Source organism: Haemaphysalis longicornis, unplaced genomic scaffold, assembly GCF_048455015.1.
Source record: "Haemaphysalis longicornis isolate Haplotype H1 unplaced genomic scaffold, Haemaphysalis longicornis Haplotype H1 scaffold_4, whole genome shotgun sequence".
In the NCBI taxonomy this organism is placed as follows: domain Eukaryota; kingdom Metazoa; phylum Arthropoda; class Arachnida; order Ixodida; family Ixodidae; genus Haemaphysalis; species Haemaphysalis longicornis.
Window position 1 is genome coordinate 3,276,545 of NW_027526361.1, and position 25,535 is coordinate 3,302,079.

General features: G+C 48.9%; 1 protein-coding gene across 1 annotated transcript in view; it reads left to right on the plus strand.

Annotated features, from left to right (window-relative positions):
• The window catches only part of Spab (space blanket), a 38,657-nt gene extending 13,531 nt beyond the window's left edge, over positions 1 to 25,126 (plus strand). The window contains exons 2-5 of the mRNA XM_077705655.1: positions 16,925 to 17,069; positions 20,503 to 20,664; positions 21,913 to 22,001; positions 22,567 to 25,126. Coding sequence (XP_077561781.1) covers positions 16,925 to 17,069; positions 20,503 to 20,664; positions 21,913 to 22,001; positions 22,567 to 22,710 — 540 coding nt within the window. The 3' untranslated portion in view covers positions 22,711 to 25,126. The remainder of the gene's footprint in view (positions 1 to 16,924; positions 17,070 to 20,502; positions 20,665 to 21,912; positions 22,002 to 22,566) is intronic.
• The last annotated feature ends 409 nt before the right edge of the window (positions 25,127 to 25,535 follow it).

The window sequence follows — 25,535 nt, forward strand, 5'->3', positions numbered from 1 at the left end:
GAAGAGCGCCACGTACCTCCCGTTGCGGCCAGAGAGTCGTGGGATCGAAACCGGGCGCCGCTATTTCTTTTTTTTTATAGTGTAGAGGGAGAGGTGCGGACGCCGGACGACGGAGGGTTGACTAAGAGATGCTTTGCATCTAAAAAGCTAGAGTTAGGGGCGCGTCCAAGTGATCTTTGTAAAGTGCCTGCGTGCCGCGGAACTAGCATCGTGCGTACCTTCCAACGAGAGCGGCGAGTGATGGTGCGCCGCTGGGAAGCTGACGCTGTGTGCAGGGCATCAGGTCTCAACGAGATTGGATTGGATTGGAAAATCCAACGAGATTGGATTGATTAGTCCTTTGTTATTTTTGTTGCCCAGAGGAGAAAAGGGGTCAATTCTCAGATGCGTACCCCTGGAGTAGCCACGACGACGGGCTATAATCGGATGCACTCACGACTGGCCGAGTGTTTTGCTTACACACTGCTTGAAGGACGCGTGCGTTCTGCGAATGATTCGCGTACGCGCTATCTCACGTCAGCGCAGCTCCTTGAAGGTCGGCAGAAGAGCAAAGGGCGACCTCCGTTAGAAAGTTGCATGCAGCGCACACAACACGTGAAGATGCCCAAAAGTTCGAAGTGGAACGCCAGGGAACAGTGACACCGTGAACATTTCTAGAAATCATGGGATAAATTCTTCGTATTCTGGGACAATTCCCATCGATCATTCTCGCCAGGCCACGCCACGTTTTTCTCTGTTACTCGGCTGTAATTGAAGCACCGGGGGAAAAGGTCGGTACAAAGATAGTTCCACGCAGCTGCTGCAACAGCCTTTCGGGGTGGAGTTTACGCTCTGCAAGCGTGGCGTCATTGCCGCGCAATATGCTTGCGGGAATATTCTCATGGGCAAACTATAAATGAGGATGTGTGCGCGCCACCAACTACTTTTTTTTTAGACGGCTTGCTAGACCTATTCCGGTCAGAGTTCTCTCTCTCTCTCTCTCTCTCTCTCTCTCTCTCTCTCTCTCTCTCTCTCTCTCTCTCTCTCTCTCTCTCTCTCTCTCTCTCTCTCTCTCTCTCTCTCTCCTCTCTCTCTCTCTCTCTCTCGTTTTCCGGGTGAGGCGCTTGGCCGTCTGGCGGCAGCCAACAAAACATAACGTCTGCAACTGGCAAACAGCATGGTAGCAGTAAGTATAGCAGACGGTCACTACTTACATTCTGCATTCAGAGCTGCTAAGCTGAACCAGTCATTGGGTAAGATATTGCCACAGGATGTGGCGGGTAATCCCCGTGTCGCCATGGCCGACCACCAACGATGATGACAAGGAAGAAGCTGCAGACCGGGCTCGCTTTTGGCTGCATGTAATTAGTTCTTCGCATTATGTAAATACATCGCTTCGTCGCTACATGCTTCTTATCATCCGTCGCCACCTTACAATGTAATGCTAACGCTAAAAACATTCTATTGACGTCGTAGTCATTAACCGCGAATGCAGGCACGTTGTCAGGAGCATTGTGTAAGCAGTGACCTCTGATAACTTTTTGTGAAAAAATGACATTAAGAGCCGTGATATAGCACTAGTTTCGTGAAGTTATTACTACAAGCAAGAAAATTCTCCGCTCTACGTAATAATCTTTCCTAAATATATTAATTACGGCCCGCTGAATTGGAAGGCATGTGGCACACTCTAGGCGTTTGTTCTTTTTTTTCAAAGCGGGTAATTTATTTCGAAGCTTAAGTGGCTTATAAAAGTGTTTCTATGCAAAGAGTATGATTTATTTGCGGCGCCACATTGGCTTTCAGTTTTTCAGGTAAAACAATTGGTGAAGCTTGTACAAAGTCGCGGAAGGCTTGAACCATAGCGTAGCTGGTGGATTTCTTTCTGTGTAAGCACTGAAGGAACACCACCACGCATTGCGTCAGGTTTCAAATTGCATCAGGTCTATTTACATGTTCCTCCGTCGCTTTTCACTGTGGTAGCAGTAGTCATCGTCATATCCATCTATATCGTTGTCGTCTTCATGCATGACTGGCGGGCCCGGGTCGTTTTGCCCGCAGGCTTTCACATTTCTCCCAAAGTGGAACGCGTCGGCACGCGCTAGAACCGGCGGCAACCGGCTTCTCGAACTGGGCTGGAGCTGTCTGTAGCGCGGGTTGTCTTTTGCTCCCCCCACGAGGCGTGGACGCACGTGAACTGTTTTCTTGGTATCTTTTGCGGGTGCCATGCGCAAGCCTGGACGACACCGGGCGCTCCTCGTAAAGCACCTGCTCAGGTGCATGGTAAACGGTGGTAGTAACTATGACTCGGGGTTTTCTGAGGACGCCGCACTGCGCGCTCATTACGAGTAGCAACAACAACTCCGCCAAAAATAATTTGTGTAGCCGCATGGCCGTTGCTGGCCCTTAATGCTGATGTACCCGCTACTTAAGATTCCCTCGAAGTCACCATGCTCTTTCGGACAATGGAGTCGACACTAGCGACAGATTTAACCCCAAGGAATATTGTGAAACTTCATACATTCCAAACAACTTGTTACACTACCCCGACTATACGAGCACCGTGCCACCGCTAAGAGGCAGCGGGAGTGCTGGGCTTGTGTTAGGGTTTGGGGCTAACAGCGGAAACGATGTCGGTAGCGGGCGCGCGGTGAACAGACGTTGGGGGAAGACAGCCAGAAACAATTTCATGGGTCGCTTCTGTAACGTAGAAAAAGATGCAGCGAGGGCCAGCAAAGCAGGAGAAAAAGTGTCGGGGAGATTCTGTTTTTCCAGGAGTGGTGAAAGTACGACAATACGTGGGCCGTCTTTTAAGGGGGGATCACCAAGGAAAATCCGTGAGGACACGCACTTCGGCGGCGACGAAGGCGGGCTCCTGTAGCATCAACAAGGTGGTCAAGGATGGGGGCGTCCGACCCGGCATTTCTTAGAACTGAGCTTAAGGCCGGCTCGTGCGAGAAACGTCAACAATAAATACAACGCACTTGAGACGGCTTTATAAAGTCGGGTAAAAGGAGTTTACGTCGTGTAAATATCATAAAAAGGTGCCTTTTGCAATGACATCGTTACAATCTGTGCAGACGGAACCGGTGACGTAAGCTAGACACTGGGATGGTGGGGGGGGAGGATTCTCGGTGAATGGCACTCAGTGAGCGGATCAGGACGAGAAAACACCAAATTCTAAGCTGGCTAGTAGCGGACAGCCTAATGATAATTTAGATACCATATACCAATAATAGGGCGGGCTCCATGCCTGTTCGGAAAGGGGTGCGATCGTGGCGGCCGCTTTTCAGGTGGAGGCGAAATGTGAAAACGCCTGTGTGGTCGAGATTTCGGCGCACGTTCAAGATCACCAGGGGGGCAAAATTAATCCGGAACCCTTTACTACGGCGCACCTCATAGCCCAAGCATAGCTTCGGCGCGTTAAACCCCAAGACTTGAATGTTGGTGAAGGGGTTAGCTCTTGAACGGAGAGGGTCTTTATATTGCAGTGGGACCTCCTGGGAGAAGGCGGAGCCACACAGAGATTGCGTTGAAGGGTGCCAAAGAGACCCATCGTTATCGACTAACTGCTTACGCTAGGATAGAATGAATGAATTTAGTTATCTGCAACACAGTAAAAAACAGGAATCATTTACCCGAGTATCTTCTTTTCCTTGCTCTCGTAGTCCGGCCGAGTGCCATTTGACACAGCCGACTTCCACTTCATCGTTTTCCCTGACTCTATTTGAGTGTAGCCAGACCGGTTCGTAATAGGGCAACTAGGGCAAATCGTTACCGGTCATTTGGTCGCGTAGGGTGGTTCGTCATAGGGCCATTCGTCGCTAGCACTTCCAGTAGTTCAGAAAAGAAACTTTTAATTCGCGTTAAAACACAACCGGCTATTCGAAAAAGGGGGAATCGAACGTGTATGTGTAAAATATAACACTTTAGACGCCTCCTAAGAAAAAAACAATCCTCCACTACACGAGAGGCTGTGAGTTCACCGAGCCAATGTTATCTCTCAAGGCCGCAAGTTAGTGGTTCGGTGAGCCCGCAGTTTCCAGAACGAACTGCCAAGGCTAACAAGGTGAAGATGCAAGATACACCTTCAACAAGCGCCTTCGAAATATTCTTCGACGCTACGATGGAACAGGCAACAAGGCTATCCTTGAGGCTTGCGCCAGAAGCGCAACATTGTAGTTACCGACTTACAACCGTGCGGTTGCCCTGTCAAAATTAGCGTACAATTCGACTGTGTCGAATTTTGACTGCTTCAGCACATTTAACATGAAAGTAAAGTATTCATCCAAATCCTAAACATTTCGCTACAAAGCATAGCACCAAGTGAGAGACAACGTTCGTTCGTAGTTACTATTTTAAAAAATATTGACCCGGACCATTCCTTCTGATTTGCTTTGTTACCAGCGCGTGACCGCACCAATAATCTTATCTAGCGTTTGCAGCGATACGCGTGCTTCATCCTCATTTTACTATGCCGCAGAGTCTTGTTTGATAGGAAAAAGGTGTAGCTTATCGGCAATTACCCTAGACTGTTCTTGCATGATTGACAATGTTTTTGATATATTGATTGATTGTTGGGTTTAACGCGCCGACGCAACGCAGGCGATGAGGCGCGCCGTAGTGGAGGGCTCCGGATTAATTTTGACCACCTGGGGATCTTTATCGTGCGCCCAAATCTCGTACACACGGGCGTTTTTGCTTTTCGCCTCCATCAGAAAAGCGGCCGCCGCGGCCGGGAATCGAACCCGCGACCTCGTGCTCAGCAGCACAACGCCTTAGCCACTGAGCCACCGCGGCGGGTAAATGTTTTTGATATAACTCGATGCTTACAGAAACAAGAGCAAACAGAACGGCATTTCATTCACTGGTGCTCTCACGTTGTTGACTGCTTCTTCGACGTTTGTGTTGTGTTGTAGTTTATTGCGGGGCACAAGTTTGTTACAAGAAACGTTCTTTCTGCAAGAACCTGTTTCGCCCTTTACTTAGAAGCAATTGTGCCGCGAACCATGCCTTTTGATTTCTTATGTTTTGTTACCAGCACCAGTTACCAGCGCAGGATTGTCTTAGCACGCGTTCTAATGACGAGAGCACTACAGATAAATGCGTGCCGAGGAAGCGCATTGGCATTTTATTTGCCGACGATCGCCTGTGGACGTCACTCTTGACTTCTTCGACGCTTCAGTATTCTTTGAGTTCTTTGCGGAGCACGAGTTTCCTCCAACACACTTTCCTCCTTGAAGAACCCTACGTCGTACTTGGCTGCATGGCAATATGCTCGATAACAGCGAGATAACTCTTCTTATTTTGGATAACAGAAACAAGAGTGCCTCGTGAGGTACTTGCGTCGAAGCATGATGAATGTCGTTTGCGCCACTTTTCCCGTTCATTAAAACGCACGACGCGTTCATTTCGGGAAGGCGCGAGGTAGTTGCCTTTTATTACAGATTGCTTGCTTCCTCAATAAAATTGCGTTATTAGTCTGCACTATGCCTGTGTTGTGACCTTGCTCAGTCTTTTGCCCTAGCCTCAGTCAGTCTTAGTCTCAGTACCACCTAGACCACTTCACAGTTTTTTTACCACATTAGTCGAAGCGACGAATTGTCATTTCCGCAAAACGCCGCTAAGGAAGCCATCCGATACATTCTCCGCCAACCGCCGGGGCAATGAACCATCTTCACCAATTCCAAGGCAGTCTTCCAAACTTAACTGCGCAACGACTGCTTCAGCATTCACGAACACGCCTCTCGTGAATAACTTACTTGCACCACCTAGCCAAAGACATTGGGCACCAAGTGACATTTCAGTGGCTTCCAGGCCACTGTGGTGTTCCAGAGAACGAGAAGTCAGATCAAGCAGCTCGCAGGGGCCTTCAAATGCATAATATGAGGAAGGTCTTCTTCACCAAGCCTGATTCCTCAGCTATGATGAAGGCACTTGTTTTAACGTAGCGGAACCGGCCCTAGTCTCTTCCAGAGCACCATTATGCCTTCTTGCCCTACGTACGCCCCGAGCTCACGATTAAGCTGCCAGAACGACATCCGTGCCGACTAGAAACTTTATACCACCGATTACGCCTCAATGCAGCGCTTACGAAAACATGCCTGTTTTGACTCGGTGCAACCTCGAATCCTTACTGTGATAACTGTGGACCGCCGGAAACCGTAGAACACGTACTGTTAGAGTGCCGCGCTTACATGCTCGCAAGGTACTGTTTGGTGCAGGAGATCCAAGCACCTACGCCCAGGACCGATCAGCTTAAAAGTACTCCTCGGTCCATGGCCCTACCCTTCAGCTCAACGCAAAGCACTAGCGGCGTTATTTGAATACCAAGACGAGATCGGCGTTACTGAATTTATTTAAAATACTCCTGAGATCGTGATGTTCATCAAAGTGTTTCCACAAACTCTGCGATGTCTGCTTTTTTCTTTCTTCTTTTCTGCTCGTTCTTCTGCCCTGCTATCTATAGGGCCTTTTCTAGCCTCCCGTACCCATTCCCCTGCCGAGTATCATGTCAGCGTTGAGATTCTGGCAAACATCCCGTCTTTCTTCTTTAATAAAAAGCTTTCTCTCTCTCTCATTAGCCTCCCGGGTAAGGTGCGTGCAGATGTCTGAGGTCTGCATTTTCTACTCGTCTTCCTATGGTTTCAGCAGATCTTCTCATATACACATTACGGCATTTTACGCGAGAAAAAAAAAAAAAAAAAACGAATGCAAGGTCACCGCAATTATAGGCGTATTTTTATTTCCACAGTGAGCTCAAGTCGACGGTCTCCTGGACGATGGCACTAAGGTATCATTGGCAAACTAATAAGGTTAGGCTGCCTAAGTCACGCAGGCAGAAGAGAACATAATCTAGGGATGCCGGGAGATTCTGCGAAACTACACACCACTAAAACATTTTTTTAAAGCTGTCTAGCCACGTGTTCTTCCATGCGTGTTGCCCAGTAATGAAAAAAAAAATATCCTGAAGTTGTTCAAAAGACAGAAAGAAAGACAGCATTAATGATATGCAAACTCTAGAGATATATAATAACCGCATAAAGGTCCCAGAGGATTATCAATTGCCATGTTTCAAGTGGACATCGGAAAACATCGCACACAAAATGCTAAGCGGTAAAGCATTACCTCGATGTAGGGTTTATTTCTTTTAGATGTAGCTCTTAGTGAGACTGCACTGGAAATGATAAGTGACAGGCGACGGGCAAAGTAATCACTAAAAACTACCCGGTATTTTTTATATCGTGTAGCTTGGTATAAAACTTGTTTTTCAAGACCAGTCATGTTTGACAGGTAATTCGTTTTTCTTGAGTGAAGAAATGGTTGTTCCTTTTTTAGTGAATGTTTAACCAGAAAGCTATTGTTTTGCTCCTCGGGCGTGCATATTTACGCAACCAATCTTACAGCTAACTAAAGGTGCTATGACACACCTGAAACAGAAAAGGCAGAGCTCTGGACAGCCTTATTTTCCTGTCTTACGACATAAAAGAAGCGCGAAGAGTGTACGCCCCCGTTCTACAGATGGTCGCAGCATCCTCTGTTGCAGACTTCTAACGATAAACTGCACTACATTGTCAGAAAGCTACACCTGGAATTCTCATTGGAAAGATTAAAAGGGGCGCTAAACAGACGAAGACGAAGTAGGCACACACACCACATACAGGCGCCAATTCTCAGCAATTTCTGTCAATTGTTGTTGTTGTTGATCCTGATAATTAATGGCGCATACCCAATCAGGGGATCGGCCAATCAACAGAGGATGGTAAAAATGAATGGAATTCTTATCAAATCACGAGACGCCTAGAAAAGATAATTTAGATCAGTTGGTTTAGAAAAAAAAACTGGAAAATCAAAGCGAGGATGACCAATCTCAATCATAAAGAGAATCGTTTGGAATTTTCAATGTAGCGCAGGAGAGCAGAGCATACATCCCGGTGGCAGAACCCTGTTTCGGATGCCCCGAACGATAGTATAGCCGGCCTTGTTAGGGATATCCCCAAACTGTAAAGTGGCACCTCCAGGGACTGACGTCTCAGTCGGGAAAAACGTCGGCATGTCAACAGGTAGTGTTCGACAGACTCGTCTTCGTTGCAATAGCTGCACAGAGCTGTTGGCGCCAGACGAGATCTGTGCAAGTACCTATTTAACTGGGGTACTCGACAACGTAAGGCTGTAATAACCACCTCTAAGTTGCGTGAAGGGCACCATTCAGGTTCCCATGAGAATTTAAGATGATTAAAATCACTTAATGACAGTAAAACTGATTCTTGCTGTTCTCGGAGTTTCAGCATCCTACGGCATCTAGCTGCTGTTATTAAAGGTGTCGGCTCTACGACGTCTACTACAGGACCAGAAAGTGCTATCCTTGCTAGAGAGTCGGCTGTCTTCGCGAGCAAAACTCCGGAATGTGTGGCCTTGTTAAAGAACTGCCGGATTCCGCTTGGTGCTGCCGCTCTGAGCACTTTATTATAGAGGAATAATGGTAATTATTTCACTGCAAGCCAGCAGGAGGAGGAGAAAAAACGTTTATTGCTCCCATTGAACGGAAAGGAAGGAGCGCGGGATGGTTGTCGGTCATCCATGGTGGGTGGCGTCCCTAGTCCGGGATGCCATGGCCAGCTGCAGCTCGAATGGCCCTGCTCACCAGGCCACGCTGGTTTTCCAGGACATCGCTTGTCAGCAGGACCTTCCACTGCTCCGGTGTCGGTGCGATGCCTTTTGGTAGTTCCGTGACGCCTTGCCTTTACACTCCCACACCGTGTGGTTCGGGGTGTTGGGCGTCCCAGAGCAGACGTTGCTGTTGTAGCTGAAGAGCGTGGGGTGTATATTGGACAGCTGTGTGGCGTGCGGAAATGAGTTTGTCTGCAGTCTCCAGAATTGTGGGGCTTCTTCTTTGGTTAGCTTCGGGGGGGGGGGGGGGGGGTAGCGGGTATCTTCTTCTTGATAGCCTGTAGTACTCTAGTATGTCTGCTGCGCTTGGGGATGGACGGGTGGTTGTCGGCAGAGTGATGAGTGCCTATGAGGGTTGAAGCCCGGTGTGAGTGGCCTCGGGCTGCGGTATCTGCCGCTTCATTACCCTCTAAGGACTCGTGACCTGGTGGCTAAGTGATATAAATGCGCAATGGAGTTTTCCGTGCTTTGGAACTCTTATACAGTAGAGCAAGTGCCATCGCTGAGACACGGCCCTTTTGAAAATTACGGCAGGCCACTTGCGAGTCGGTGATGACGGTCACCCGGCCTTGGGTATCTGGTACTGTGGTGGTGGCAAGCATGACTGCTGTCTCCTCCGCAGAGTCGGTGTCATCTGTATTGACCGTTGCTGAGCACAAGTCATCTCCGTTAGTGTTTGTCACACTAACCGCGTGCGCCCGCTTGGTTCTTGCCGGGTACTTCGCAGGGTCGATGTATCTTGTGGAGCTGTCCTTGCTGTAGGCTGTCCTTGAAGGCCTTCACCCTGGCTTCCCTTCGCTCCTTGTGGTAAACCGGGTGCATGTTGCGTGGGACGTTTTCCACCATGGTGTCAATTATTCCCTCAAAGCATGGGGGATGCGTAGTTTTTGGTTTTGGGGTCCCACGCTTGGCTTGTAACCGAAACGGTACAAGGTAGCTCCGGTCGGGGTAAGTTTGAGTCGCTCCATTTGGCTGGCTTTATGCGCCTCAGTGAGTTCCTGCCACGTGTAGTGGATTCCTAACTGAAAAATTTTCTCTGTGGAGGTCTTGGCTGGCAGTCCCAGTGATAATTTGTAGATTTGGCGAATTAAAATGTCGAGTTTCTTTATTTCAGCGATTTTAGCCCCAAGTAAAGGTGACTCAGCTAATTACCAGGGCCTGTAGCATTCTGATTGTGTCCTCTTCTTTCAGCCCGTGTTTTTTGCTTGTTACTCGCCTGATTAAGTGGGTTAACTGGGTGGCAGTGTTTTGTAGTTTCTGGAGGGTGGCAGCCCCTGCCCCGCCTTTTGAAAAGTCAGACCCAATACTCGGAGTGTATCGACCTTTGGGATGGTAGCGCCATGAAGCGTCACCTGTGGGTCGGGGGTCTCGGCGGGGGGTCTACCTTTCATTCGCTTCTTGAGTATGAGAATTTCAGATTTTTCCGGTGCAATAGAGAGCCCACATCTTTTCAGATAGGTTTCCGTTAAGTTGGCGGCTTCCTGCAGGGAGTCCTGTTGCATGCCTGCTGGGCCTTTGGTAGTCCAAAAGGTCATGTCATCGGCGTAGATGGCATGCCTGAGACCTGGGATGGCATTTAGCTGGTCAGGTAGGTTCATCATTGATAAATTGAACAGTAATGGCGAGATGACCCAGCTCTGCGGAGTGCCCTTTGCGGTGACGTCGAATTTGTCGCTTCGTAAATTGCCAAGTCCCACCGTTTCCGTGCGATGCGAGAGGAATTAAGTCCGTGATGTAATTATAGGCTTTTTCTCCGCATTGGGTAGTCCTCAGTGTTTCAACTATGGCCGCGTGCGACACGTTGTCAAAAGCCCCTTTGCCGTCCAAGGGGAGGATGGCGCTTGTTTCTGAGGTGCTTAGGTTGTCGATGACCTCTTCTTTTATTTTTTGCGGGAACAAACTGACACTCGCCAAAATGTAAAAGCAATAGGTAAAAACAATGACGTTTTGGGGCCCGTACGGGCCCTTTGTTCACATATGATACGAAAAGCGGCTCGGCCATAATTATACATGCGTGGAACGTTGCAAAGCGCATGCGTATGTCGTAGGCATGGGCCCACGTGTCTGATTAAGAGCGTGCGGGGTTGATTGGATATGGAATGTTTCTCGGAGTAGGCGCGTTGATAATATTTTCTCGGTGGCAATGATTCTGGCCGAGTCCCAAGCGATGACATGCCGGTTACGTTTTGGTGTTCTGCCAAGGCGTTTAGCTGTGTGCGGCCGTTAGCAACGTCATTTTTGTGCTCCTTTAGGCGCCTCTTGAAGTTTCCGGTTTCACCAGGCTGCGCCGCAAGTCTGACAAGGGATCTTCTAGACCACCCCGGGGTATCTTTTACGTTCTAACTCGTCTTTGGCGTGTACAAGTTGCTGCCAGAGCTTACTTGTAGGCGTGTGGCAAACTTGGACGTCGTAGTCACTGAAGATTCGTGATAGCGTTTCGCTTGCACCGATAGCGTAAGGAATAGCAGCGCGCTTACGCTGCTTTCTCGGTGAAGTCAGTGGGTTTGCCAATCTGCGTTGTTGAGCGCTTAGTATTGGTCTGGGATAGCGGCTGCTTGCGAGGTCCTCTCTTGCCTTCCGCCCTCAGCGCCTTGGCAGAAGAGCACAGGCGTTGGGCGCGTGAGAAGAGTGCCGAGGCCACAGAGCGCTTGTGTCCGACCGGGTGCGCCGAAGCGAAATCCAGGTACTGACCGGTATGCGTTCGCTTCCGGTAGACCGTCGTCACGAAGCCTGTATTCTTGCGTTGTACTTCAACATCGAGAAAAGCGATGCGGCCGTCTATTTCCTCTTCCATCGTGAACTGTATGGTTGGCTGGACGGAGTTGAGGTATTGCAAAAGTACTGGCGCGTCTTTCCGCTTTAAAACACAGAAACAGTCATATACGTAGCGTACGAATATTTTTTTAGGCGATGACTAAACATGCTGAGGGCGGTCCTCTCGATGGCTTCCAAAGCGAGGTTTGCGCACGTCACCGAAATTGAAGCACCCATCGCTGTACCGAACACCTGCCTGTGTTCGGTACAGGCTGTATGAACTATACAGTTCACGATGGAAGAGAAGGTTGACGGCCGCATCGCTTTTCTCGATGTTGAAGTACATGCAACGCAAGAATACAGGCTTCGTGACGACGGTCTACCGGAAGCGATCGCATACCGGTCAGTACCTGGATTTCGCTTCGGCGCAACCGGTCGGACACAAGCGCTCTGTGGCCTCGGACCTCTTCTCACGCGCCCAACGCCTGTGCTCTTCTGCCAAGGCGCTGAGGGCGGAAGACAAGAGAGGACCTCGCAAGCAGCGGCTATCCCAGACAAATCCTAAGCGTTCAACAACGCAGATCGGCAAACCCACCGACTTCACCGAGAAAGCAGCGTAAGCGCGCTGCTATTCCTTACGCTATCGGTGCAAGCGAAACGCTATCACGAATCTTCAGTGACTACGAAGTCCAAGTTTGCCACGCGCCTACAAGTAAGCTCGGGCAGCAACTTGTACACGCCAAAGACGCGCTATAACGTAAAAGATACCCCGGGGTGGTCTAGAAGATCCTTTGTCAGACTTTCGACGAAGCCTATACACTCCGGTCATGTCATCGCATGGGACTCGGCCAGAATCATTGCCATCGAGAAAATATTATGAACGCGCCTACTCCGAGAATCATTCCATATCCAATCAACCCCGCACGCTCTTAATCGGACACCTGGGCCCATGCCTACGACATACGCATGCGCTTTGCAACGTTCCACGCATGTATAATTACGGCCGAGCCGCTTTTCGTATCATATGTGAACAAGGGACCCGTACGGTCCCCGAAACGTCATTGTTTTTACCTATTGTTCTTACTTTTTTGGCGAGTGTCAGTTTGTTGTCGGAAATGTTATTTCCTCACCAGACGAGTTTTCGTCGAACTTTGGACTGCCTCTTTTTTTATTTGTAAGAGGATTTCCCGAGTGGACAAGTTGAAGCGGAACCCATACATGGTGTCCGGGAATCCTTTCTGTTCCTCTGCTGGTTCCTCCATGTGTGATGTCAGCCTGTCTAGCACCGTGTGGTCCATTGGTTTGCCCGCGCAGAAAGTCAATGATATCGGCCTAAGATTGGATATCCCCAAGGGTTTGTTGGGTTTTGGAAGCACGGCCCCATCGCGTGTTTCCTTATGGCCGGCAGTCTGCCGCTGTCCCAAATCACGGTTATTTTCTCCAAACGATCAACCTTCATCTTTTCGCTCGTGTTCCGTAACATCTTGTTTGTTATTCTGCCTTTTCTCGGGTTGGTGTTCCTCGTGAGCTTGGCCAGCAAAGCATCACGTTCGGCCTCGTGAATGGCTGACCAAGTTCTGGGTTGGCGTTTCCACCGTAGTCCGGGTGGGTGGCGGCTGTTGACAGGTTTTCCCACCAAAATTTCTTATTTACTGCTTCGAGGATGTCTTTCTCTGTGCCCGGGAAGTTGTGACTAAGTCGTTCCACATTTTTTCTGGTCGTGGTCTTCTCCGAGTTGTGTGGCATGAGTGACCTTAAAATGTTTCATGTTCCCCGAGTGCTCAAGGTTCCTTGTAATTGATCACACAGTTGATTCCAATTTTGTTTTTCAATTGATTGGCGTACTCTGCTGCTTTTTTTGTTAATAGGGCGATGCGACGTTGCAATTTCTTATGGCATTTTTGTTTCTTCCACCTTCGTGCAAGGCTTCGTCGAGCCTCCCAAAGGCGTGGGGATCCGCATTACCAGCAGTATCGCGTTGAATTCGAGAAAAAAAAGAATCCTTGACATTCACCTTTGCAGACCAACTTTTCTAGATTAAAGAAGGTGCCTATCATGTGCCTAGAAAATTCATGAATAACATTTACACTAATGTTTGCCTCTTCACCATGGAAATCTTTTTATAGTAAGTTTATTGCTTCTGAAAATAATTGCAAATTAGTGTCAGCACTTGCAATTTACCTCATGAATGCACAAAAATGTGGTTGTAGTGGTGACTGCAAATCTCGTCCGCTGACTTCCGCAAGTAGACGTTGCCTGCTTACAATGACGGTCAACCAACCTCGAACCTTAAATACAAAATATTGTCAGCTATAGCACTTTCAACTATACCCTTATTATTCAACGGACAACCAAACTGAGCATTGTTATCGCTGCTTCTCAAAAAAAAAAAACTGAAATGTAATGGCCGTACTTCGTACTTCTATCTATGCACTGTAATTATGTTCTCACCAAAATATTTAGTCGGCCACGTACGACGATCGCTGCGAAGGGAAACTGCGACATCTACCTAAAATGCAGCCGCACAGATACAAAGGAGCGCTACCCAGCTTTCTGAGATGCTTCGCAGTTGAAGAAAAATTTCCGCTGGTACGGCTAAAAGCCTCCCTTTGTAGCCATATTACGGCTGCATTCCACGTGGATGTCAAATTTTCCCTTGTCAGAAACTTACTCCACTTTGGAAATTCCTCTTAAAACTGGTCGATTACGATGGTCACTGTTGATTTCATGCTAAGAGCCCCCGAGCTGTCATTTAGGTGTGACTAGTAATCAGTAGCTGCCCCAATGGGAGGTGAGAGCGCGTTGGTTCCCACCGGGCCACAAGACATACGGGGAGGGAACGCCTCCGAGCTCTGGCGCGCCGCGAGACAACGCCGCCAGCGATGCCAGGAGCGACGGCGCACGTTCTCCGCTTTCTCCTCCCGGCGGCGCTCACCCCTGGAGGCGCCCAGATCGATAGCCTGATTTGGGCAGAGGTCACCGATTTCGCTTGCCTGACCCAGATAGGAGCCGGCCCAGAAGCGCCACCGTCTCCCGGGGCTTGAAGCGCTTCGCGATGGCCTGCCGTCCTCGTTAGAACAAAGAAGCGCCCCGGGCCGCTTGTCAGCCTAGCGTGGCACCGAGGAATAGAGGAACGACAAAAAAAAAAAGGAAAAAAAAAAAACGGACGCCAATATCGCATCCGCTTTGTGATTTGCCGCCGGAGGAAAACGGGATTTCTCGGGAGAAATTGTCTGGTCTTTATACAATAAGCCTATACGGGACACAATCCCGGAATGGAAGTAACGCGATGCGTTCACGTCGTTCGCTGTGAGCGCTTTACGTGCTTGCTTTACAGCGAAGCTGTAAGCCTGTCGTTGGTGGGGATTTTTAAGTGCAATGCACTTCTTAAGCGACCCTGAACCTGCGTCCACCGGCGATGTCCGCGCACGTGGAGATGGGCGCGCGCAGCCTGGCCGCTGACATGGCACATACCCACGTGGGGGATTGGCCAGGAATCTCCTCGTCTTCCTTGGCAACGGGGGGAGATGGGCGCGCGCTGCCTGGCCGCTGACATGGCACATACCCACGTGGGGGATTGGCCAAGAATCGGGCGTGAGAAGGGCTAATGCACCTGCTTGAAGGAGTACTGACACGAAATTTCAAAGCTGAGATCCGCTCTAGCAATCAAGTACAACGGCAACACAAATAGGTGTCTGTGAATAAATGCATCTTTCTTTCTTTGTAGTTGTGTGTGTGTGTGTGATCTCTCTTTCGCGAACATTACCGAACCGCGCAAATTCAACTCGTGCATTCGCACTTTCACATTCTTCCCCTCGGGGAAATGCGGGGATTTTTTGTGCCGCTCGCGTGCAGGCAACAGGTTGATGCAAAGAGGAGATTGAAGCGAGGAGACTGAGCGCGACGCAGCCGCTCAAGGTCAAAGAGAGCGCCTCTCCATTAGCCTGCCGCAGTAAGGCAACGTAAACGGCTCTGCTCTTGAGCTACAGGTGCAGCTGTGCTCTCCCATTTTTAGATGCGACTGCATCTCATTCACTCGCCTTGTCCCTGCATCCGGCGTCGGCGTTGTTGTCGGCGTCCGCCCCTCCCCCATTCTCCTCGCCGCTCACCCCCACTCCTCTCCGATAGCGAACACTCTCTCGCGAGAGACATTGGATTGGATTCGAATGGATTGGCTTGAATTAGCTTGGCTTGGCTTGGCTTGGATTGGATTAAAGTGGATTGTGTTGCGTCATAGCCGTGGCAGACGCACTGGCGCGTCCCCTCACCGTTATGCGCGCTATAAAACGCGGTGCCTGCGCCGCTCCGCTCCATCGTTCCAGCGCCGTTCCTCCGCTGCCCAACGCTGCAACGTGAACCCCCTATGCGTCGCATCTACACAGGGGTTCCCGCGAGGGGAGGTGTTAGTTTTTAAAGACGATAGTCTTTCTTGGGCTACTTAAACTCAGAAATTTTGGTCTGTCTGTATGTCTGTCTGTCTGTCTGTGACTCGATTCAGCCACCCGGCCAAAGCAAAACAATGCCTGCGCAATAGTCTTATATAGTCACAGCTAAATCTACCCGTCTTGGTCCGGTGTAATGTTCATACTTGTCAACATTGTTGAAGAAGAGCAAGACATTACGCAAATATGAGACAACAAATCAATACAGAAGTGATATTTGCAGTGTTCCTTTATAAAAATTCAAACATGCTTGACTTTTGCGAAATTAAATACTTCATCAACTGCAGAGAAAGAATTAACTCCGCCGTCACCTGCTGTCGCCCGCGCCACTATAGCTTCTGGCGGCATTTTAAGAAATCAACCGGCAACAGTTACGCAAGGTTCCACTAGATAGTTTCCACGTTCTGCTTGCAACGCACGTGGAGTGGGAAACGCAGTTCTATAAACGTTGAAGTAGGGCGCCTCGATTAACGCGCGTCTTCGCCGTACGGCCGCGTTCACATCGAGACACCCGGTTTGGAGCAGTGGAATGCGGGAAATGTAAAATGATTTAGGCGAACATTTGGCGTCTTTACCTTGGGAGGAGCGCGACGCAAGAGGAACAACATGAGAGGTGAGCGGTAAAGCGAAGGGAGGCGTTTACTTCGCAAAAGCCGATAAAGACTATCGTCTTTTGACGTCATTTGCAACGAAAGGAGCAGATACGCGGCCAATTTTTTCGGTTGTGTTTACGAGTGGTCGGCCGACAATGAAGAGCGTGTAGTGATGAGGAAGCGTAGGCGCTCGTGCTCCGGTGTTACGTGTTGAAGCGAGGCAGATGAAATGGCGCAGTGCGGACAAGAATCACGGTAGAGTTGGGGATGCATGCTATAGCCAGTCTCGAAGCTTGGAGGGACTGAGTTTGTGGTGTACGGCATGAGTGGGGCATGTGTTGCCTGTTGTACCTTTGGGGACCGAGGATGTCCAGATAGGAGGCTGTCCAAGATGTTCAGGGGGCTGCTGGAGGAACGGCACCCAGCGCGTCTTCGGTGCACATTTGGCGGAGGCCTCGCTTTCTTCTGATGCGTTCTTCCACTCTGCAGGCGGACGACAAGAAGAGCGGCGGCGAGGTGCTGCTGGACACGGGCCTGTCGGAAGAAGACGAGCTCACCTGCTTCGGCCGCAAGTGCCTGGCCAGTGACCAGTGCTGCCGTGGCTCCGTCTGCGTCGACGTGGACGGCTCCAAACGTGAGCCCTTTACGCAGATGTCGCCGTCCGGGGTAGCGTGCCGTCCCGGAGGGCGTCACAGGACACCCGTCCTGGTGCCAGTGCACGTCCTTCACGCTACAACAAAGCTAGGTCTAAGCTACAACACAGCGACAACGTAGCCTTTTCTCTGTCTGGAAAGCAGTTCACGTACTTTCAGATTTCCATTTATTGCTTGAGTTTCCTGCATTCTCCAAAGTATTGCTCAGGACGAGTTCGTTGGTGCAGAAGACATCGTATACACTAAGTAATCGATCAAAAGTTACACGGAAATACAGGAATTGAGATGGGAATAAAGTTAACGACCCGGCTTGATTTTCGAACCATATACACCCAGATAATTTAACGCGACTGGGAATCACCTTCAAGTGGTGTAATAAAGGAAGCGTCAGAAAGCGGCAAAACAGAAGTAACCTGTGGTTTCCGGAATTATTGGACCATGGAACTCTTGTCAAAGCACAACGCCTTGGTGCCTAATAAGCGCACATATTTTCGAGAGCTGCATCAGGAGTAGCCTGTTTTGTCAATTACAACTTTTGAAGCAATTTGGATGCTTCTGTGTTATCCTGAAACGTCATGTCATGCTCCTCGTCAATGCCGGGTGCACGTCAGTATGTGTATCATGAAATAGACTTCTGCCAACTAAACGGGCGCAAGAACTGCTCCGAACGGCTGTAACCATCACGCGCATGAATATTAACTTGTTTTTCATTAACGATAAATTGTTTTCAGGTGAACTGAAACAAATGATAAACTGTCATATGAATGAGAAGGACCTCATAATAATAGGAGACATTAACATTGATGTCAATAAAAAAACCGCAGTAATGGACGACCTCAAGTTATTATCGTAATTCGGGCTTTCAGTGCTCATCAGTGACTACACAAGCGGAAAATACTTAAGGGACCAAATCACCAGGGCGTGCGTAGATCATATTATAACACGTAGGGCTTAGCAAACACATCGGTCCGGAGTGATTAGGTTAAAGTTGGCTGACCATTACTTTATAGCATCCGCGAGCTTAAGGCAGTGAGGGAAAATGCTGAGCTTTTAAAAATGAATTTTTTTTAAATTGATGCCTACATAAGTGAGACTAATTGGAATACCCTTCTGGCTCTGGGTCACCTAAGCTTGAACACTAAAGTAATTAAAATTTTTCGTGATATATACGAGTGCTCGAGTAGGTGTGTAAAATTAAAACAAAGACAATTAAACAATTTATGGATCACAACTGGAATAATGGAACTTTGCTATTTGAAAGGTAAAGCATGACAGACATGTCGGAAAGAGCCCCAGGATACGCTGAAAAGGCAAGAGTTTCGGGTTTGCTGAATTTGGTAACATGCCAAAATACGCCGGGCTAGAAGCAAATACCACTTGACCCAATTTTCCGATTATAAGAATAACAGAAAAAAAAACGTGGTAAATGGCTATCGAATTAATGGGAAGAGTTAAAGAGGCGAGCGCAGATGACGCAATAAGAAAGAGCCTTCCGAAAGAAAATACGCGTGAGTTGTGCAATAAGTTTAACGACACGCTTATACAAGCCGCTGATGCACTCGTGGAAAAGGGGAACGAAGGGGGACGAAGGGAAGCGAACGGAAAATTACAGTTAAACCTGGATGTAACGAACCTTTATGTAACGAATTACTGGATTTAACGAAGTTTTTCAATTCCACATTGCCAGCCCCATTGAAACCCATGTGTTTGCGACCTGCATGTAACGAAGGCGTTGCGACGGTTAACCTTGATGCAACAAATTCTCTACGCTATTGATCCATTGTTTTTTGCACTTTTTTTTTTTGAAAAATCTGCCGGAGAAGTGCACTAATTTAGCGAGTTTCGTCCGCACCGCAAACTGGTGTGCGTTTTACGCGTCAGCGTGGTGTAGGTTAGGCGCTGGGCCTGCCTGTCGGCATGTAGTCGCGCTTCGCCACTGCCGCGGCCGTACGCGCCACTGCTGTCTGTGATGTCGGTTCGTCGGTGGTGAGTTATGCTGCCAGAAAACGGAAAGTTTTGCCTTTCCAAGGCAAGCTCCCAATTTTAAATGCCGTCTCCGCCAACGAGAACGAGGAACGCAGCCGCCCTGTGTAGTATCCCAGCTAGCACCCGCTCAACAATTTTTAGTGCGGAAAAGAGTCAAAGTTCACGAAAAGGCGTCCTTTCAGCATACGTTCGGTCCTTGAAACGCGTTAAGGCAACAAAAAGTGCCAAACGACAAAACTGATAATTAACGTGCACGTTTGCGAATGTTGCGCCCAATCAGTGGTGTATCGCTTGCCGCTAGCTTGTGGCGAGCTTGTCTACATCGGGCAAACCGGAAGATGCCTGAACATACGCTTACGCGAACATCACAGTTCGCTGTTGGGCCGGCCATACACGCACCTGGCTTCACGCTGTAAAGAGCGCCGGGTAGAAGGGTGTAAACCCATTTTCGAAAAAAAACAACCGTGATGTTTAGGCATGTGAGCAGGACGCAAAGGGAGATTATGGAAGCTTTGGAAATCAGCCGGGAGGGGTCGAGCTGCGTTATTCCACCTTCGGTCAGTCTACGAGACGCCGAGTTGGCGTTTCTGGGACGACACGTGTGGTGATACCCACTTACCTTATAGGTTGTATTTTTATGTCTATTGTTCCTCTTTATTGACAATTTTTGTGTGAGTGTTCATCAGTTGGGTTATCGGGGTCAGTTGCACTATATATTTCTGTTTCTTAATAAATGTTGCCAGTTGCTAGTAGCGCGTCGTCCTGTGTATTTCGTTTCTTTGTCAACGCCTTTACCGCGCCTGTTTTCACGATGTATATATTTGTGCTGTCAAGAAGTATGATTTTGTTGTTCATGTTGGGTTACAATACATAATTCTGCTATGGGATTTTCAAGCGAGAAGTGATTGCCGTCTTAAAATTTGTGAGTGTGCTTAAAATTGTGTATGTTTACACTAACTTCCTTCCTGGAAAGCCAATAAGCATTAAGGGCTTAGGAAGACGAGAGAAAAATACTATGTAAAACAAACGGGAATTAAAATGAATGAATGAATGAATGAATGAATGAATCTGAGGACGGAGGCTGTCCGAATACGGTTCCGAAAGGATAAATGTCTGAATGCCGCCTGTCGGTTGCATCGGACGACAGGCTTCGAGGTTAGCAAATATGCGGTGTGAGTGACATGTGGCCATACTCCACTGGACAGTCCGCTAAATTTGATAGCTGTGGACTTTCTTTTTACCCGAAAGCGTTCTCTGCATCACAATACGGCGTATATGAGTGGGGTTGAATATGTTACAACAGCTTCTCAGCAAAAAGACGGAAAGACTCCGGCGATAGTCTGGGTGCAGTCCCGTGGCCACTGCTTAACTGTCGTCCGGCAGTGCTGGAAACCAGGGCCCGTTGACAGAAGCCTTGCGTGCTCGCAGTGGGCACCTGCCTGCCTGTGTACGGCCAGCGCGAGGGCGAGACGTGCCAGCAGGACACGGACTGCGAGCGGGGACTCAGCTGCCTGCAGCCCAGGCCCGTGGCTGGAAGCGCCAGGCGCGTCTGCCAGCAACGAAACAGGGAGATGCACAAGAAGCAATTCAGTGAGCCCCCATCTTCGCCCCGCCACCAACATCTGTCGTCTTCTTTGTCTCTTGTCTCGTCCAATTTTGCTCGGCTCTTCTGCTTGTCACCGTGAGCCCTCGTAAGCTTTATCTGCTCACCCAGCTATCCCTGGTCGAATTGAGCGGAGGGGTGCTATTTTGGGCACTGGTGAAATTTTAGTTCACCCAGGGGCAAAAGGCATTTTATTATCACCGGTTTGGTGGGGAGGAAGAGGGATTTGAACGATTTTCGTATCCTTCCCTAGCCGCCCTCACGCCAGAATGCACATAACGATTACTCTAACGCGGTCTGCTATTGGTTTTGTGTGGAGGAAGGGAGAATTTAACCGCGTTCTTCTCCTTGCCAAGATTTGCTCACGCCAGAGTGAACACAATGATTCCCTCTCACTCTCGCCTTGAACGGGGCGTATACGCAGCGGTTCTGCTAAGCTAGCCGCGGCTTCCTTAAAACGCAATTATCTTGCCGCTGAACACCACTGAGTTGCATTAACTTTTCCTCTACCTTAACGAAAGGTATAGAGATGACACCTTGAGAGCCTCGCTTGTCAGCGCTAAGCTGCTCACCAAAATGCTAGTTTTGTACGCACTCTTGTTTAGCAGCAACAGGGCTTGATTGGTCCAGTGATTAAAAAAAAAAACGTCGCAATTCCCTGTCTGCTGTAGCGAAGCACCATTAGATACTATAAACACGCCCAAAAGGTCACGCGCATTGCTTCTACCCAGTGCCGGACGTTTGTTTCCACGAGGTTTTGAGCACAAGCCTTGTTTGGGATCGGATTTCACATTAGCTTCCCAAGTCAGTGCTAAACTGCCATTTCGGGTGCGATGCGGAACTTTAATTAGACGCGGTGATATGGTTTTTTTCTGCACCTAAACCGACCTAAAAGATACTATGCCACCCTTATTTACGAAAGGAATGCGAACAAGAAATATAAGGGAGCATTTTTCAAATAAAGAAATTCCGGAAATAAGGAAAGATGTAGAACTGCTGGGGCTGCTGGAACCCTGCATGTCAACGTTACAAGCAGCGACGCTACCCGCTACGCCACAGAGGCTGAACAGAGCATTCGTTTCAGCAGTTGATCGAGCATATTGCGACAGTGTTAAAAGCTGGTCAGCAGACGGCGCTAGGTGCAATAGAAAGTGACCGCGGCCTGCACTGACGTGGAAACGGAGTGTCGCTCTCGGAGGCGATGTGCTGACGCAGCACTTGGCGACTGCTTTCAGATGACGAGTGCCAGTCGTCAGACGAGTGCGACGCCTCCAGGGGCCTCTGCTGCCAGATGCAGCGAAGACACCGCATGGCGCCCCGGAAGGTACGACGCGTCCACCACCCAAGTGGATGTGTTGCATATACCATTACCATTACACTAAAAAGATGTAGTTTTAATTGCCCATCCGTATACGTCTAGTCTTTAACATAAATATCGCAAAATAGGCATTCCCTAGGCCTTTGTATTCTGTTTCTCCGTTCTTCAGAATACTTTATTATGCGAAGAAGCAACGAATGGAATCACTTGATGGCATATACTACAAAAATCAATGTAGCTACTGTATTTTTAAGCATAAAAAACAATATGTGCAAACCGCACTTTTTATCGCATGGCATGGTTCGTGGAAACTTCAAACGATTTCTCCATATTTAATTAGCTACCACTCTACTGTGTAACTAATTTGGGACTTGATTGGGTTAGTCTTATACGTATGCGACACGATCGTTTCAAAGGCCTTCCGAAAGCCTTCGAGTCAACTATCTACCCAGTGTCCCATTGTATTTTCCTGGGGCGCAATTGCAGGTGAGGGCTCAGCTGTCAATCGAGAGTTGCCGCCGCGTGGAAGTGTCACTAGTGAAATGCTCACTCTTCGTTCGGCGCACTGCAGGTGTGCTACTACTTCACCGACCCCAAGAGCTGCATAGGCAGCGTGGCCTCGGCGCCTATGACGGACTTCTACTCGCCCAGCTACAGGCCTTACAAGTCCATGAGTTTCTTCCACAACCCGCTGTTCAAGGCCCGCATGGGCTAGGCGTCCCTGTCCGTCGTTCAACCCTCACGTAGAAGGCGTCGCTCGATCCGCGTGTCACCCTCCGTACCCGTCGCGTTGCGACGAGCAGCAAGGGCTCAGGCGGTGCTTCCCATGCGAAGCCGCTCTCGGGAGTGTGCTGCGCTCCGCATTCATTTCATAACGAGTTCCTCATTCAAGCGCAATAACGGAGACGCCCGTGTATGTGACGTTCAGCACACAAGGCAGCCTCAACTTTTCCGAAGCCCTTCACTACGATGCAGCGTGTGGTCAGTTGCCGCTTCGACGCGTAAAACTGAGACAGTTTTGTACACGAAAGATGCTTGAAAAGAGCACCATTTACGTACGAGTGGCGCCTTTACTGTTAAAGGCTCCTCTCTGTGCTGTTCTCTCAGGAAGGGAATAGATATATTTTTTCGCCTGTAACGCTTCAGCGAAAGCAGTGAAGTTTTAGGCTACCAGAGGAGGACATTCATTGTATTTCCCCAATTCAGCTACGTCTTCAGAAGCACAGAACAGTCGGCGAGGAACTGGGAAATAACATGAACGGCAGTGCCCTTAAAGCGGGTCCGAGTGGCTACTGCCGTCGCTGACACTGTTAAAGGCAATATATTTTTTCCCGAGTTTATTTTCTCTACCCGCACTACGCACACTCGGAGGTAGCTGACGACACATTTAAAGCAGGTGAGCTTAGATGCCGACCTATTTTCTCTATTGTCACTTAGCGTGACTTTTGTGTTGAGCAAAAATACTGCATTTAGCGCACACGTTGAAAATCTTATATCGCTGTCTCGTTGCTGTCTGCAGAGCTTGCTCGTTTGAGGTACAAGACAGGGTGCATGCAATGACCGCTCCGGTCCGTACAGGCCAGTGGATACAAACGTTGGTTTTGGAAACCCATTGGCTTCGGCTAGACTCGTCTAAAGGCTACAGAGCGACTGGAACTGCAGGAATGTTCACCCACATGGAAAGGTATACTGTTTACGCTTCAATTATCAATTATACGTCCAGGCCAACATGATGGCGCAAATATTAAGAGGATGGCGCAGGTTCCTGAATAAGTTTCCCGTTAAAGACTAAAGCCGTAACCAAAAGTTAGCAACAGTTAGCACTGCACGTTGGCGAACACAGTAAGGTTAGAACAAGCACGTGTTCACAGTTAGCAGAGAGTCGTCTCCTGTGGTGGTGCTGCAAAATAGTGGTTTTCGGTGTCTCCAGGGAAGTGATTATTTCCAAACGACGTCACTATCCACACAGCACTGCCCATCCGCCGCATGTAAATGCTGTTGTGCCGGGATAATGGTGACGCTACCTGATGCGGCAGGTGTTAAGCGCCGGAAGACGGTTGCGGATTCTATACTGCCGACATGACTATGGGAAAGAAACTGCATTCTGTGCTATAATGCTATCGCAGCTGGGAGGGGTGTACTTTTGTATCTCAGTAAGGTTAAAAACTGGAAATTATACAGGTCGGGAGGTTTTTAAGCCGATCGTGAGTGCCAGAATGAACACGACTCATAAGACTTATATGACCACAAACGTTTGCATAGCACACGGAAGTCGTATATTTATTTGTGTTCACTCTTTGGCGTAGCGGGGAGCTTGCAGCCCAATGCGCGCACTGGTAGACGAGGTACCGTTGCCTTCAATTCAATGCTACCATTTGAAGCTTTCAAGCGGGGAGTTCACTCGTGCATATCTCGCTAATCTCGTAGAATTATCGGGTGCCTGGCTAGGATAAAAACCCTCGTATACCCCCATCACGAGCGTCAAGAATAACGTCAGGGCAACAGGAGCAGAAAGCTCACCCATTGAATTTAACTTCAGAGCCAGCAATGTAGCCAACAAAATTCCATTCTTGAAATGCCGTGAAGAGCATCCGGTAAATTCGGAGGCCCGCAATATCGACCCCATGGTTCACAACGGTGACAGCCCTTCTACGTCTAGCGTCGAGATAATCATTGTAGCTAATCATTATCTTTGCTAGCTGTTTTAGAACACCCGCTCGTGTTTAGGACGACGTATTTAATTCCGCTTTGCATTGCATTTTTCAAGCGATGTAGCCCCCCACTGGTCCACATTGCCCATTATACTTTATTCCTCGTCGATATGACATATTCCCGATGTACAACTTTTCTTGCGGCGTACAATCTCTCTGGCAGCGTTGTTGCAGCCTACACGACAATCATATTCTCCGCTCGAACGCCTCTTTGTCCCGCCTATACACCGGACCGGCAACAGGCGTCTATTTTTTGGTGGTGTCTCTCTTAATGTAAGCGTGTACCCTTTTGTCAGATGTCCGTTAACCGGATCCGAGTAGCGTACAAGTAAACTGGCGTGTACCTTTGCGTGCGCTGGAATGGTTGTGTCAGGACTGCGCTGCGAGGCGCCTGTTCGAATAAAGTTTATTCACTTGGGACTCGTGTTTTCCTTCTTTCTTTCGTCGTTCTCTCTGGCTTTTCACGCAAGATAACGGCGCTACCTCAGGACGCCAAAACATCATGTGACAGACAAACAGCCCACTGAATGAAGCTACACTGGCCGTTGTTCTTTCAGGTATATCTTGTTGTTACGTTTTTTGTACGTTTTTCTGCATTTGGTGCTGTTTAGTGATGCCTGAGAGAAAATGCCTGCACAGAGGACATGTAGTACGACGCCTGGCCAATGAAACGGCCTCGGCTATGTAGACGAGGTGCGTGGTTTTTTCCTTCCCGCGTTTCTTAAAAATCCTCGCGGGAAATAGAGTCTTGGTTGCGCAATCTTGCCTAAACTACGCCCTAAAATTGCCCTGGATCATTGGCCTCGGCGTCCCAGTGGCTATGACGTCT